This window comes from Primulina tabacum, chromosome 15 (assembly GCF_025594145.1).
Source record: "Primulina tabacum isolate GXHZ01 chromosome 15, ASM2559414v2, whole genome shotgun sequence".
NCBI classification, from domain to species: Eukaryota; Viridiplantae; Streptophyta; class Magnoliopsida; order Lamiales; family Gesneriaceae; genus Primulina; species Primulina tabacum.
The window spans coordinates 5,842,277-5,859,121 of NC_134564.1; the positions used below are offsets into that span (position 1 = coordinate 5,842,277).

Below are 16,845 nucleotides of genomic sequence, written 5' to 3' on the forward strand. Positions count from 1 at the left end.
TGGACCTGGGCTCGGGCCTATGGTTTACTCAGTCTCTAAGAGTCCTAGGGTGGTTCATGGGCTGGTTGGCTGAATAAAAGGCTGGAACTAGAAAACTGTAGCTGCACAGGATTGGGGTGCGTGTAGGGGCTATAGGTATTCGATCTTGTGGTTCAGTGTATGGCTGGACCAAGGCTCTTGGCTACGGTTTGGGGAATGTCTTAGGGTCCTAGGATGAGTCTTGTTATGATGGTTCATGGTCTGGAGTGGCAGTTAGGTGGCTGGAACAAAAAGAACTACAGCTGCACAGAATTGGCCCTCACATGAGGGGCTCTTATGGTATTGCTTGTTTTGTGAGGCTTGGGCACGGGTATGGGCTGTAAGGGCTGGACCAAGGGCTTAATTTGTGTCTAAGTTTCGAGTCTAGGACTTGGTTCAGGTCCGGTTCACGTTGGTTTAGGCGTGGAGTCGAGAGAAGCGTAGAAGTGTCAAATTGTGCGTCACCATAGGTGTTTTCTTGGATAGGCTGTTATGTACGGTTTTAAGGTGGTTCGATCATGTTTCGGGGATGGTTTGGGCACTTGGACATTAGGTTAGGACATTGACTAAGTATGGTTTGAGTCTCGAGTCGTTTGGGAAGTCGTAAGTTATTTTATTATTTTGAGAATCATACGCATCCGAGTCCATCTTTGAGAATATAATTGATTCACTACAAGAAAATACACATTCAACAACACATCAAAGACAACAGTTTTTATTAAAACCGTTGTGTTTTTTTACTTTTAACAACGGTTTCAAAAATAGCGATGGTTTTACTAAAACCGTCGCTAGTTTAAAATTTAGCGACGATTTGATAAAAAAAACCATCGCTAATAGCGACCGTTATAACAACCGTCGCTAATAGCGACTGTTATAAAAATCGTGGCTAATAGCGACGGTGTTTGTTTAACTGTCGCTAATAGCGATGATGTTTGTTTAACTGTCGTCGCTAATAGCGACAGTTTATGAAAATTACCGTCGCTATTTTCGGTCCATTTTCCTCCACATCACTTTACAACACTTAAAATTTTTCTCTCTTACACGATTTTAGTTTCGATTTATGGTAAATTTTTTCGCTTTAATTTTTGGTACATTTTTAAGTGTTAGTTAAGATCAGGAATATTGTTAGCATAGTAAGATTATAAGTTTTTTTTTATATTTATTAAATTATTAAAAGTATTTTTTTATTTTAATGAAAAAATTAGCGACAAAAATAATGCAAACCGTAGCTAAAATTAAGGACGAACTTTATAAAAAAACCGTCGCTAATTTTAGCGACAATTTACTAAAACGTCGCTAATACGACGGTTTGGCATGATTAATTAGCGACGGTTTTGGAAAACCGTCGCCAATTGTAGCTACGACAACAGTTTTCAGCGCACTCTTTAACCACAGGGCCTTTAACAACGGTTTTATAAGATCTACAACAACGGTTTTTCACCGTCATCTTTAGACGTCTACGACAACGGTTTTTCACCGTCATCTTTAGACGTCTACGACAACGATTTTTCACCGTTGTCTTTGAGCGCACCCTTTAACTACATGACCTTTAACAATAGTTTTATTTGACCTACGACAACGGTGAAAAACCGTTGTCTTTTGTCTTTTTTTTTGTAGTGATTGGTTAATTTATGAGGTTGTGGTAACATGTCCACATCGTTCCAACGGAAATCATAATGTTCATAAATATGTATCACGTGCAACATAATTATTTTTGAGCTATGCGATTTGTCTTGTGGCCAAATTATGTTACGTGTTTGAAAGCCGGATAACGTATCCGGGGACCTCTCCAATCTCTTCGAAGGATTATGATATGTTAGGGAGCATATATCCAGTCCAAGAGATGTGGTGATCCCTGCATGCCTAGTACTGCGGTTTAGTTTGATCAAACGATTTATGTATATGTGCTACTTGCATTGAACAGAATTCTACTCAACATTATTTACGTTTACGATTATGCGTGACAAGTAAGAAAATATGATTTTATGATTTTTTATGAAATTTTTTATGCAGGAAAGTCGCGTTATACGTATTTATGCTTATAATATTTTATGTACAAGCTAAGTTTAAATTGCATGGATTTTTATTACACATTATTCGTTATTTAGGGTTTATGCATGCTGAGTCATGATTAGACTCAGTAAACTTGATCGATGCAGATGTTGTAATTGAGGAGACGAGAGGCGCTGACAGTGAACAGGCTCGAGGCCAGTGGCAGTGCAAATCCGATGACCTTGTATTTTAAGTTATGTTATCACACACATTTTTAAACTATTTACTCTGACCTTTATTTATTAGTATTGGTGACAAGCAAATTACATTTATGGTTTTTGTTAGACTATTTTTAAATTATATTAGTAGTTTATGAATTTTAGAATTAATTGAATGTTGGTGATTTGTTTTAAATGACATTAGTCCATTTTTTCATGTGAAAGAATACATTGTAAAAAAATATTAATAATATTTGACTTTCTTATTTCCGCATTATCCACATCTGAGATCTAACAATATATATATATATATATATATATAATTTTTGTGTGCTTAATCATATCTATTACGTGAATATCATCTTAACGTAAAACACAAAAGATCATATCAAAATTATATATCCACGGGCATTTTATAATTTTATCTCGTGCTTTTGCTGATTAAAAAAGACAAATCATGGACACATCTCACATTTTATTAGTTAACACGTAGCATGTAGGCCCAAAACAATATCCACAGAACATATCTTTAAGTCATACACACTCAACCCGCAATATGCTCATCCGGTCCGGGAGATCAAAAGGAGAAATTACCGGAAGGGTACATAAATCCAATTTAAATCGTTGCCGGCAAATGAAACTCAAGGGCTATACCGTCTTGCTTAGCTTGGACAAATAAACCTACTTTTAAATGTAATAAAAACAAAATTTGGTCGAATTATTGAGATGATTTTAGAGTAAGTTGTTTGTTTTTAGTCGTGTGAAGTTTCGAATTCAAGTTCGGTTGAAATTTGGAAGATAGCATATTGGGAGATGGGATTTTTCAGCACGATATTTGGGTTTTTGGGATTTGGTGTTGGGGTTTCAGCTGGTCTGGTGATAGGATATTATTTGTTCATCTACTTTCAGCCCATCGATGTTAAGGTGTGTGTTGATTTCCCCCTTTTTTTATGTCTTGCACAGACATTACGATTATATACTGTATTTTTTCTTTTTGTTTCGTTTAATGTAAATCCTATATCTTTGATTTATTCGGGTTTGACGCAGTAGTTCGTTTAATAATGGTTCCAACTTTAGATCGTTTGAAATTTCTGTTACCGATGTTGTGATGAATCCATCAGCAATTTTGTCTGGTTTCACCAATTTGTTTCTTCTATGGGTGGGAAAATGAACGAAATTGAGGCTTGCAAACCTTAAGATGTATGAATTGTTGGTCATATCTAGTGGGCAGCAGAAGTATGGTGTAGCATTTCCATTGGAGGAAGTTGATTACGAATGGAAATTAACATAACATGAAGAATTCGAACGGAAATGGCAACAGTTTCTGACTGTTATTTTGATCAGGATCCTATTGTTCGTCGCTTGGTCGAGCATGGCTCTCATGATTTACATCGATTGCTTCCTGAAATGCCCTTTTGGGTGAAAAATCCAGACTATGATCGGGTAAGTTGTTAGTGACTAAAATGAACACCTTTTGCATTTAGATTTTTCCTTGAAATTTCTGTCTGATTTGTATGGTTTCTATGTAACCTTTGTCCAATGGAATAAAGATCGATTGGCTCAATAGGTTTATTCAACTTATGTGGCCTTACCTGGACAAGGTATTGATTTGAGTTTATGTTGTTTGCAATTACTCGCATGGTGTGTTAAGTTACAGATCATCAACTTTTCTGCACCGGTTATCTGCGCATTTTGTAGGCAATTTGCAGGACGGTAAAAAATATTGCTGCTCCTATCATTGCTGAACAAAGTCCAAAATATAAAATTGAATCTGTTGAATTCGAGTCACTAACTCTAGGGTCACTGGCGCCTACATTTCAAGGTCAGTTAAGTTATTGTGAATATTTTACTGTATCTGCCCCATTCAGAAATTGCTTTGAGAAGCAATAATTATGTTGATGATGTCGTGGAAAAGGTTACATCTATTTTGCAATTCAAAAACTTTTAGAACTTGGGCCGTCATTGTTGAAAAGCTTTTCATAAGTTGATGAATGCATTAGTGCATGATTTTTTTTTAAAAAAAAATTAACTGCAGAAAACTTCTCCTTCCTCACCTGTAAGATTAATTTTGAGTAATGCTAATGTTGGATTCAATAATAAGAATGTCTTTTGGTGTCTGAGAGTAAACTTCTCCTTCCTCACCTGTAAAATTATTGAGTCTTGCTAATGTTGGATTCAATGATAAGAATGTCATTTGGTGTCTGAGAGTTGGAGTTTCTTGTGTTTATGTAAAGCAACTCTCTAATATTAGTGGTGATGATGGGCTGGCTTGGGGCTGACATCAGCACATTTCCATCTCTGGATTTATTTGGATGTATTTCTATCTCATGTTTGTGTACTTGTGACGGATAATAATCTGCAATGTTATGGTTTCTTTGATTTGACTGAGAGTGGTGTGGAAACTGTTTACCCTGCTGAACCTGAGGACAATTGTCAGTTTTTCTTCATGCCAGGTATGAAGGTGTATCTGACCGAAGAAAAGGAGTTGATTATGGAGCCTTTCCTGAAATGGGCAGGAAATCCTAATATTACAGTCGCTGTGAAAGCATATGGATTAAAAGCAACAGTTCAGGTTGCTTGCTAGTTGCTATTCAATCGTCCTGAATAGTGTACAAAAGCCTTAACTTTTTTCTTTCTGAAAAAAGTTCTCTGAACGTCCCAGGTTGTAGATTTACAGATCTTTGCTCAACCACGGATCACCCTAAAGCCTCTAGTCCCCAGCTTTCCGTGTTTCGCTAACATTTTTGTGACTCTCATGGAGAAGGTTGGTTATGAAATATTCAGTTATAAAAAGATGGTTCATAGAATAACACACTCCGGATGCATATTGTTGTTGAGTATCTTCAAAAGTATAGTGGAGGGAAGTTGAATTTATTTTGTCGTCGTAGAAATTCTTATGAGTTATGGCATGTGCCACTGCTAATAGGTTTCCGGGACTCAATTGAAACCTTGATTATGTTTCATTTGTTTTGCAGCCTTATGTTGACTTTGGATTGAAGCTTTTTGGTGCTGATCTCATGTCAATACCTGGTCTATACCGGTTTGTACAGGTATCGGACCTTTAAACTGACAGTAACACACTCAATTAAGCTTCTATAAAAATGCGCAATGAATCATTTGTCATCCTGAAAAGAATGGAAATTTTTGGAATGTCATCTTGATGGAAAGAAGTGAGAGCCTTTGTGTGTATTATGTGAGAGAAGGAAAAAATTAGATCTATCGAAAATGTAGATTTCATTTGCTTTCCATTGGTACTCGTTCCTCATGATGCATGCAGCTAATAATGTAGTTTCTTGGCATTATATCTGTATTTTCTTGATTCTGTTCTTACAATTGGCTCAATTTCAACTTATCACGGTTTTCTTATTCGTTTTGTGGATTCTTGTGCAGTGATCTACTCAAAGTGAAAAAAGAAAGATATCAGTGACTTCAGAAGAACTGTCGATTAATTTATTATTAATTTCTAGAAGTATTAGAGAATCTAGTGTTGAGTGCTAATCATGGTGTGAGTTTCCACACTGTTCATGGGGGAATTTTTTTTTGCAGGAGCTTATCAAAGATCGGGTTGCTGACATGTATCTGTGGCCTAAAACCCTTGATGTGCAAATTCTGGATCCAGCAAAGTCAGCAGTCTCTCTCTTTTGTATTACAGATGCACATATACTCATTCTAAAAGTCTTGCCTTCAGTAGAGTCTTACTTTCTGTTTCTCATCGTCAACTTTCAGGGCTGCGAAGAAGCCTGTTGGTATGCTTCATGTAAAGGTTTTGCGAGCTACAAAGCTGAGAAAGAAAGATTTATTGGGCGGGGCAGATCCGTATGTAAAACTGAAGCTCACAGAATCAAAGGCTCCATCAAAGAAAACAGCAGTGAGGCGCAATAATTTGAACCCTGAGTGGAATGAAGAATTCAGCATGGTTGTAAAAGATCCAGAAACACAAGCATTAGAAATCCTCGTTTATGATTGGGAGCAGGTATACATTTCCAGTGCCAAGTTGAAAATATTGTTGCTGATACTTCTACGGGTAACTTGAGGTTTAATGTCTATTCAGGTTGGAAAACATGAGAAGATGGGTATGAATGTAGTTCCTTTGAAGGAACTTCCCCCTGATGAAGCAACAGTTAAGACACTGGATATTTTCAAGAACATGGATCCAAACGATGTTCAGAATGATAAGATGCGTGGGAAGATTGAGGTAGAGTTGACATACAAACCTTTCAAGGAGGAAGATATGCCGCACAATGCTGAAAGTTTAGGTGAAGTACAGAAGGCTCCTGAAGGCACGCCAAGTGGCGGAGGCCTACTAGTAGTTATAGTGCATGAAGCTCAAGATGTTGAGGGAAAACACCACACTAATCCTTATGTCCGTATCAATTTCAAAGGAGAGGAGCGAAAAACAAAGGTTTGCATAAACTTTTTCTTCTATAGTTGCCTTATTATGTGTATATGCTGAAAGAAGTTTCTGCGCACGATTTTGGTCAGAACTCTGAACTGGAATTACTTAATAATTCTAAATCCTGTTTCTGGATATTCCCCGACATCCTAGCTTTCTGCCTGTTTATCATCTGACAACGCGTAATTATTTTCCGGGAGCAATTTTACCTGAATTACATTCCATTGATGCTTCTAAAATCTAAAATTTTGGCCCTTTATATGAAGATGTTATTTTCCAGTGTACATGGAATGGTAATAGAGTTCTTTTCCATGAAATACACTGAATCTAAAAGTTTTCTTCTGCTGAGAAGTAACTACACGTTGAGCCTACTGATTCTTGCTCGGTTGTGGACAAACTATGTTCTGGTCTGGCTGTTAAAATATTTTATATTCGTTGATACAGCAACTTAAGAAGAGCAGAGATCCGAGATGGGAGGAGGAGTTCACGTTCACGTTGGGAGAACCTCCTATTAAAGAAAGGATGCATGTGGAAGTGTGCAGCACCTCGTCTAGAATTGGTTTGCTGCATCCTAAGGTATCTTAGGCACCTTTCTCTCGTTGATATGGAGCTTACATTTTAACCTTTTGGCTTCACTTCCGAAACTACATACTCAACTGTGACCTCATATTTATTGAAAATATAATTTGTTTACAGATGATAAATTATCGAAGTACATAAACTACAAAGTTTTGAAACATATAATGCTTAGCATGCATCAACTTCAACTGTGATACGTTGCTTTGCACCGTTATTATCAATATCTATTTTGATAATTTGAGGAATGGTTTCGAAATCTATTTTGGAAGAATCTACACTTTCCTTCTCTTCATTTTTGAGACTGCACCACGAGCGTTTCGATTGGAATGCAATTTATACTGCATTTCCTTGACAATCTCTAGGTGAATCGAAGCAAAAAATCAGGCCAAAAACCAAAGTCATGAATACATGTGTTCTTGAGAATTCTTTGTATTTATTGAACACATCTTTATTTGCTATTCGAACTCAGGAAACACTGGGCTATGTCGATATTGGACTGGCAGACGTCGTCACCAATAAGCGAATAAACGAGAAATACCATCTCATAGATTCCAAGAATGGACGACTCCAAATTGAGCTGCAGTGGCGAACATCTTAATCTCTCCATTCTGTTTCCTTCTGGAAAAGTGAAAATAAACTTTTGCAAGCATAGTTTCTATGGTGGTGCAGAGAAAATCCCTGGAAGGACAAAATGTTTCGAGCTTGTTTCCCGTCATTGTGTATGTTGGTTGTGTATATTGTGAGTTACCTTTCTGCGTTTAATTCACCTACTGGTTCACGTGCTCTTCTTGCATATGCCAGCCAAATGTCATATCTCTGTAATTTTTTAAAATATAAAATTGTTGATTTTATGCAATCTTACATTATTGTGACCTATTTTTCATCATTTAAATCAGGCTCTAAAATCGGTTCACGGCTTGATAAATATTTAATTCATTTGAATTTATTGAATTCAAATCGTATTCGAACGTGTTCGAACTTTTTCGATAGTTCACGAGTTGCTTGTGAATTTTAATATTTTATTAATATAATTTTATTACATATTAAATATATATACATTTGAGTTTTTCGGACGTTTTTAGTTTTTATTACCCGAACTTTAATATCTGAGCAATCATTTGAATAACTAGCAAATGAGTTTGAACCATTCGAGTTGAACGTGAACTCAAACTTCGTTTCGAGGGGAACGGGAATTCGAGCCAATTTTTTTTTTAAAAAAAATTGGATTTGAATCGAGTTTGAACTTGAATATACTTAATTTGAGTCGAATTCGAACATCAATTTTTTACTAATGTTTGATTTGATTTGATTCGATTTGTTTACAAACGGGGCTTGCAAAACAACTGGTTAAGCCTGTCTTCAAAACACTTAGAGGAAAGAAACAAAAATATGTGAAAAAAATATATATATATAATATTTTTCTATAAATGTTTTTTGGAATTTATTCATATTAAAAGTGATAACTTATTAAAATTATTTAAAAAGAAATAGATAGAATATGTTTTTGGAATATAAATATATGTACATACTATCTTCAGTTGTTTTTTCTTGAAATTTAAATCTTATAATTAGATCTTATCATATCTAAAAATTATGAAATTGTTTTTTAACTAAAAATAAAAATAAATTATGTTTTTACTATTTTGAATACTTCTTTGTTTTTTAAAGACACTCGTTTAAGGATATGTCTAACTTATATAGTTCATTTTGTTTTTTTCCCCACAAATTAAAATTTTTATTGGGTCCCTTATAAATGATATTTAAAAATGAAAATTGAATATATTATATACATTAAATAACGAAATATATAATAAAAATTATTTATTATATGTGGAAAATTGCCTATATATTTCGGACGGAACTTAAACTATGCAATGGCAAAAAGGAATATGAAATATTAAATTTTATATACATATGATAATTTTTTTTATCATATAATGTCACGCTTTTCAATTGCCCCACAATTCTCGTTCGTTTCCGAAGCCGCCAGTCTCCGATATTTCAATTATATAAATATTTATATTTAAATATTATTAATACACACACATTTTTAAATATTTTTGCCACAATATTTAATGACAAAAAATTGTGTGAGACGGTCTCATAGGTCGTATTTTGTGAGACGTGTCTCTTATTTGGGATCATCCATGAAAAATATTACTTTTTATGCTAAGAGTATTACTTTTTATTGTGAATATTGGTAAGATTGACCCGTCTCATATATAAAAATTCGTGAGACCGTCTCATAATAGACTTACTCATATTTAATACCACTCATTACTCAATTTTCAAAGCATCGTATCTTTTTCTAATATATATATATATATATTCAGGAGAAAATTCAGTGGCTCAAGTTCTGTAATTTCCAATGGCTAAGCCAATCGTCAACTCCGAATACCTCAAGGAGATCGAGAAAGCTCGTCGCGAACTCCGTGCGCTCATCTCCAATAAGAACTGCGCGCCTATCATGCTCCGATTGGCGTATCTTCTTTGTTTTTCCCCTCCCTTCACACGCAATACTTTCGAGAAATATTCTCCTGTTGGTTTCGATGATGTACTGTTTTTTGTTGAAATTTAATCAGGTGGCATGATGCGGGGACGTATGATAAGAATACGAAGACCGGAGGTCCGAACGGTTCCATTCGGAATGAGGAGGAGTACACTCATAGCTCGAACAACGGATTGAAAATCGCTATCGACTTTTGCGGTTAGTTTAATTTTCGTAATTGATTTTTATCACCTGTGTTTACTGATTAATAGAAGTTTTGGAGGAGTTGTGTTTGTGTGACATCGGTTATCCTTGCATTATTACGTTTGTTGCTGTTGTGCTTAGCTTCTACAGCTTGTGGCATTATAATAGGTTGAGCAAAGATGTATTTAGCTGACCAAACCAATCATCTAACAGTATTTCTGTGTAGGATGAGGAAATCTAGGAGTTACTGATTCATAACTTGGTCGATTGCTTGTCGTATAATTGATGTTTGGATTTTTCAATGTGGTGGCAGGATTTGGTTTAATTTTATTTGTTAGTCGTAAACGCTTCCTGGATTATACAGCTATACAAGTTGTCGCTTGCAAATGGATAATCTAGGAATCATTAAAGTTTGAACATATTTGGGAGTACTTTTCATATGATGAATTTATTTCTTTGACAAGGTTATGGCTGTCTAATTTTGATGTATTTTAAATTTATTATTATATTATTAGAAGTTCCACAATTTTGGATTTGAAATTTATCTGCCTGCAGATATGTTATATTGTTATATCAATTATAGATTTTGGGACGTAACATTTATCTGTGTGTGATTTTGGTGTATACATAACAGTAATATTTAGTAGTTCTCTATTGCTTGAGAATTGACATTTGCAAACTGCTAGTGTTTGTTTGGGTATTTGATTGCAGAGCAAGTGAAGTCCAAATGTCCAAAGATTACATATGCTGATTTGTATCAGGTATATTACTCATTCTCTGGTTGTTAGTGTGCAATAGATCATTAAAATGTTAAATCAAGAATAAATCTTTCTGTTTCAAATGATTTAAAGGAAACCATACTTATTTCGCCTATTGATTTATTATTACATTATTGATGGTTTATCTCAAGGATGGGGAAATCAATTACTTTGTTTCTAACTCTGGAATTTTCTTTTCACGTCTTATCTTTAGGTGCATTATTCAATAAAACATTTAAATGATACAGACAAAAAAGAACGAGTTTAATTCATCAGTTAGTGATAGCTGTTAGTAATACTTGTATGTTGGTTTTATTCTATCATATGCCTGCCTTTTCACATCTGAGGAAGAGTATGGAACATTGAGCTCCTTTAAGATGGTTGATGGTTTATTAAAAACGGGGCACATAATTGATTTTGCAACGATTACTTTGCCTGGCCTGCTTAGTTCAGATGATGCTGCATTTATCAACATATTTCCAGATAAGATGAAAAATGGTAGATGTATTGAGGGGAAGTTGTTCTGTGCTGACAAAGCATTGATGCCTATAGCTTGCAGGTGTTGTGGCAGTTGAGGTCACTGGGGGCCCCACAATTAATTTTGTTCCCGGTAGAAAGGTATGGCCAGTGTTTTTTTTATTGTGGATCATCTTGTCTTCCTCTAGAAGTTAAGAATTCAACCCCGGTGCTTTCGGATTCCCATATATTGGATAGTTATCTACTTATCTTCATAAAATTTCTGATATTTTCCACCTCATGTTTATTCAGGATTCAAAGATTTCTCCAAAGGAAGGTCGACTTCCGGATGCTAAAAAAGGTGACACGTTCTGAAGCATTTGTAATTCTTAACCTGCTATGTTTGGATGTTAATTTTCTGTTAAGCACCACTCTTTTTTGCTTTTATGCACCATTGGTTGAGATGCTTCCGATACTTCTTGGATGTAAACTTCAAATATTTTTTAAATGCACTGGAGTTCATGCAACTTTCTGTATATATATTTCTTTTCACAGGCTCTTTGTGTGATCGGGACTCGTCGACTTTAAATCGATTGAATCTGTTCAATGATGATTTGTTGAGAAATAGACTTCATGTGGAGAACAATCTTGGTTTACTGTATAAAAAACAAATGCCCTGTTAAAATTTCCCAAGGGATCACCCATAAAAAAATGCCCTGTCCTGTGAATTTAAGTGACACTTCTGATTATTTTGGGTTCTGATGTCAGGCGTACCACATCTGAAGGAGATATTTTATAGAATGGGATTATCTGACAAAGACATCGTGGCCCTATCTGGTGGCCATACCCTGGTAATATGTTTTCAGTTCTATGGTGTGGACTATTACAAAAACTGTAATCTGATGTAATTTTGGTTAACATTTGCGTCATAGGGAAGAGCACATCCTGAGAGATCGGGCTTTGATGGGCCTTGGACTGCAGAGCCACTGAAATTCGACAATTCATATTTTGTGTGCGTCTTATAAGTCAACAAATTTTTGTTTTTGAAACTGCCGTTGTTTATGTTTCTTCATTTGCTATACGTTTTTATTAATTAAACCAAACCAGGGAGCTGCTCAAGGGGGAAAGTGAGGGCCTGCTAAAACTCCCAACTGACATTGCTTTGCTGGATGATCCTGTGTTCCGGCACCATGTTGAGGTCTATGCTAAGGTATCAGGTTTCAACTACGATAAGCTTCTCATTCGTGTTTGTTTAGATGGTCAGCTTTGTAAGCTCTAAGATTCAGCAGATTTGATGCTGTTGGATGTTACCAAATTGGCTCAAAGTTTATTTAGGCAAATCAAAGGCTCTAACTTCTACATGTTAGGAGCTTTTTAACCTTTCAGACAATCTCAAACAAACAATTTTGCGATGTCAAAATCTAGCAAACTGAAGCAGTATTTTAGTGTCAATTTACTCTGTTCTTGGCCTCAGAGCTGGTTTAACGAATTTTAAGAACAAGTCAGTCTGGAGTCTTTCTTTTGGATTTGATTTCCAGTGATGTTTTTAATTTGGTATTTAAAAATGTTATCAGCTACTTGCCACCATATCCTGTGAAAAAGAGAAAAATAAAGATGATACAAAAACTAGTTCTTTCTGAATCCAAGGTTGTGTGTCTATTATTTTTTCTTGGAGAACCTATATTGGAGAATGTAAATGACCACCAATGAGAAATAGGAAGATCTGATACTATAATCCAAATAGATATGGGTAGCAGCAGGCTAGATGCAATTTTACATTTTTACTTCCTCCATTTTACATAACAGCTGATCCTTCAAGAAATAGTGATTACTGACTTTGCTTTAGCTTTAATAACAGTTTTTCTACTGTTTTGAATATATGCACATCTCTTTTTTTAAAAAATGAATAATTTAGCATATGTTATTTCCTGATATTAATATGTTTTGGCAACAATTTTCTATCATTCTCACATTATCACATGCAATATGTGCTGTCCGCTCACATTCTGACCGAGGGAGGCAAACTTAACATCTAGTGCAGTGTACGAGGGTTGATAAAATGTAAATTATCTCACAACCAACTCACTGAGACCTTTGCATGCTCGAACCTGCAGGATGAAGATGCCTTCTTCAAAGATTATGCAGAATCACACAAAAAACTTTCTGAACTTGGGTTTAATCCAACTCTCGCTGGTTCGAGGGCAATCGTGAAAGATGGCACCGTGCTTGCTCAAGGTGCGGTTGGAGTTGCTGTTGCTGCTGCGGTGTTAGTACTTAGTTACTTATATGAAGTCCGTAGAAAGACAAAATAAATCTGTTCATTATAACATCGACCAGAGCTCTTATCTTCACAAAGCCGGGTAATTCCATATCCAATTCTGTACTGTGCCTGTTCAAATAACATGTATGGAGCTGTATGTGACTATACAGATCACTAGTAATGGCCAGTCATTTTATTGTCATTTCCGTTAACATATGAACTGACGAAATCAAACCTAAATGATTAATGGGTTCTGAGTTGGATAGGTGGCATTCAAAGAACTTGAGGGTAAGTTGTGGTTTGTACACGCATTCATTTGATACAAATCGACATGGCAAAATAAATTGGAGACTAAGGGGTGTACCAGAATAAAAATAGAGCAACAAGTCTACTTGATGTGTCGTGCAACACTGAAACTTGTTATACTTGTTAAATTCATGAATTTTAAATTTTTGACTTGTTTGAACGGACAAAATTTTTATTAATTTCAAATCCACTGTATAAAGTAATTGTGATGGATGTGATGAATTTTAAATACTTCTCAGATGAGTGTCATTTGAAATTTATTACTCACGTCATTTCTCAAATTAAATTCTTTCAAATCAAATCGTCAATCCTAACACAATCTTAGTGAAACTGTATATACAATATTTTTTTGGTTTGAAATAGAGACGATGGCTCAGTTCGCTCAACCGAACGCACGATTACTACTTTGCCTGATTTTTGTTCTGACAGCGGTTTTGACCGCCAAATTGGATAGGTAGGCAAAGTCTTTTTTAGGACAACCCTTGTTCACAACCAAAGCACATGATATTCACGATGTATTTAGTTGGCCTGTCACCCAATTACGTACTATTATATTATTGCCTTCCCCAACTTCCTTAAGAATCCTATAGTAATAAGCTCGTTTTCGTTTCTGTTATTACCTTCAACATCACTCTATACATAAATTCTAGTCTAGCTAACCTATTGGTATTGCGAAATTCTAATTTGTGAGGGGAATGAAATCTGCTGAGTTTGTCAAAAAAAGAAGAAAATGTGCTGAGAATAAATTAAGAGAGTTGATATGATTTGGTTTAACTAATGCGACATGAATAATATTTCATGAAATGATAAAAGATGCATGATATAGGAATGATGAATTAATACACACAATAATTAATAACTATAATACTTTGTAAAACTTGAGTCAGACTCAATACTCTATGACAAATAAAAGTACCGAACTTCACTCCTTTTCCTTTGTTCATTGGTCTAAGAGAAGATATTGGTCGACCGAAGTAATAAACTGCAACCTTGTCTTTGACGTTAAACGTTGAGAGTCACTAAAAGGTTTTCAGGTTGGTAAGTATAACACGTGAAATTACAAAAGTGGGACACCTTACCTCTATCCCCTATCTCAAGGTCTCAGTCATCAATACCAAATTGATGGGAACGTAAAAGGGATGATGATTCATAGGTTCAAGTTGTTTTCAAGGTCACGGGGCTTGTGGTTCGTTGGGGGAGAGAAAATAGGTACATGTGGCCGCTGCTGGTGACCATTAATGATATATGCAATCAAATTAATGAGTAAAGTGACTTCTTAAACATCTTGTAATGTTAAGCTCGCACCATTTATGTGATGCTATATCTAATTAGGCCGATAAAGTTAATGAAATTCAGTGCGTAAGTAATAACCTTACAGACCTAAAACTTACCTTTTCGTATGCCAAAACTTTAACCACAAGGTTTTGGTGACGGAAAAGGGAAAAAGTGGAAAGTGAACCAAATCCCATATACACCCTTAACCATAACTTATTGCTTTTGCTGTTTCTTTTTTGTCATCCTTCTTCCACCCAACCCTAACTTGTCTTCTAGAATGCCTATAACGACAACATATATCTATCTTGTGAATCTTGGGACACCAACAATATATATAAGGCGCCACAACTACCCTATATATATATATACAAATTGTGTTTTAAACGCTTAATGAAAGTTCAGAATGAACTTGCAAAAGATGTCATGATTGGTTATATTGTTAGTCCAACTGGTATCAAGTCTCTTTGAACTATGTACTTATGCCAGGAGGTCATGGGTTCGAGACTTGGGGAGGTAACACTCCACCAACCTGGTGTGGAGAGTCCTATGAGTAATGATGCATGGGAAAGCCCGTGAGGGAAAAGGCCCCAGAAGGAACCCAAGACGGAACAAGGCCCCCGAGGGAGCCCAAGATCGGGATAGCCCATGGTCGTTACAATAAAAGACGCCTTTTATTGTAACGACCCATTACAGGCCCAGTGGACCGCCCATACGGCCCACTGCCCCGATCAACCCAAGGCTATCCCGATCTTGGGCTCCCTCAAAGGGGACTTTTCCCTCACGGGCTTTCCATAGGCGTCGTACGGGTTACTCATAGGATCTCCCCCTCCCTACCAAGGGGTTTCTTTCGCCTCCCCAGGACTCGATCCCATGACCTATAGGATAAGTACATTGACATCAAGAGTCCTGGTATCAGTTGAGTTAGTAGCCCAAACCCAACTGGTACCAGGACTCTTGATATCAATGTACTTATCCTATAGGTCATAGGATCGAGTCCTGGGGAGGCGAAAGATACCCCTTGGTAGGGAGGGGGAGATCCTATTTAGAGGAGATGTTCGACAAACCAACTTGTGGTATGAGTTTTATTTATTATTATATAATAGATAATATATATTTTAATAATATTTTAAGTTTTAATTCATTCTGATATTTAATTTATCTGTATACTCGTGTACATGTATTGATAAAGACCTTGAATATACAATGATATAATGAAGTCGTACATGTCACGTCCATCATGAAACACATTTTATTTATCGTATATTCTAAATTCATTGTTAGTTGATTTAGTCGTCTAAAATAAGAATAAAAGTCGCTTGAGCTCCAGACTAACATCTTTGATGTTCTCGTGTGTCAAACTGCTAACGTTGCGTTGTTTAATCTGGTTGGTTAGATGGGCCTTAAAAGAGTGACGTCAGATCTTAACGGGTAATATTTTCTCTGCTGGAGACAGAGACGGCGGTAGGAAAGAGTAGACTGATATCTACGGGACACGAGACAACAATAGCATAAAGAGATGCACCTCTCAAACTCCTGGGCCTAGCAATCCGAACCATTAGTAACCAAGTAGGTGCACTCCGCGCTGCCATAAATATAACAAAATAAAGTTGTGTCTTGGCTAACAACTACATATTTTGGCCTAATGGTAAGACTTTGATCCTAACAATTAGTATCAGAGCGAGGTCATGAATTCAAGTCATAAAAAACATATTTATATACTTTTTGTGGTGGATGTTGGATTAAGCGTGCACGAGAGAGATTAGTACTGAGATGGGTGACCTCCTGGAATGTTCTCCTGTGTCAAGCTTCTGACGTTGCGCTGCTTGATCTGGTCGACTAGATGGACCATAAGAGCGACGCTTGATTTTAGTAGGTAATATTGTCTCTGCTGGAGACAT

At 36.0% G+C, this 16,845-nt stretch overlaps 2 protein-coding genes and 1 long non-coding RNA gene across 3 annotated transcripts; 2 read left to right on the forward strand and 1 right to left on the reverse strand.

The window, feature by feature from the left end:
* Positions 1-2,766: 2,766 nt before the first annotated feature.
* LOC142526622 (synaptotagmin-1-like) lies at positions 2,767-8,076 on the forward strand. Its single transcript, XM_075631128.1, has 12 exons — positions 2,767-3,152; positions 3,573-3,671; positions 3,779-3,829; positions 3,927-4,050; positions 4,682-4,800; positions 4,891-4,992; positions 5,204-5,278; positions 5,775-5,851; positions 5,955-6,201; positions 6,280-6,630; positions 7,066-7,197; positions 7,670-8,076. Exons 1-12 carry the CDS (start codon positions 3,042-3,044, stop codon positions 7,796-7,798), a joined length of 1,617 nt encoding a protein of 538 aa, XP_075487243.1. The 5' UTR covers positions 2,767-3,041; the 3' UTR covers positions 7,799-8,076.
* Positions 8,077-9,507: 1,431 nt separating this feature from the next.
* On the forward strand, positions 9,508-13,568 carry LOC142526851 (L-ascorbate peroxidase 3-like). Its single transcript, XM_075631480.1, has 9 exons — positions 9,508-9,681; positions 9,783-9,907; positions 10,604-10,653; positions 11,203-11,268; positions 11,419-11,467; positions 11,875-11,957; positions 12,039-12,118; positions 12,214-12,316; positions 13,221-13,568. Exons 1-9 carry the CDS (start codon positions 9,569-9,571, stop codon positions 13,416-13,418), a joined length of 867 nt encoding a protein of 288 aa, XP_075487595.1. The 5' UTR covers positions 9,508-9,568; the 3' UTR covers positions 13,419-13,568.
* LOC142526852 (uncharacterized) lies at positions 12,214-13,213 on the reverse strand. Its single transcript, XR_012815356.1, has 2 exons — positions 12,939-13,213; positions 12,214-12,784 (listed from the first exon to the last, which is right to left on the reverse strand). It is a non-coding gene; the product is annotated as an uncharacterized LOC142526852 (long non-coding RNA).
* Positions 13,569-16,845: the final 3,277 nt, after the last annotated feature.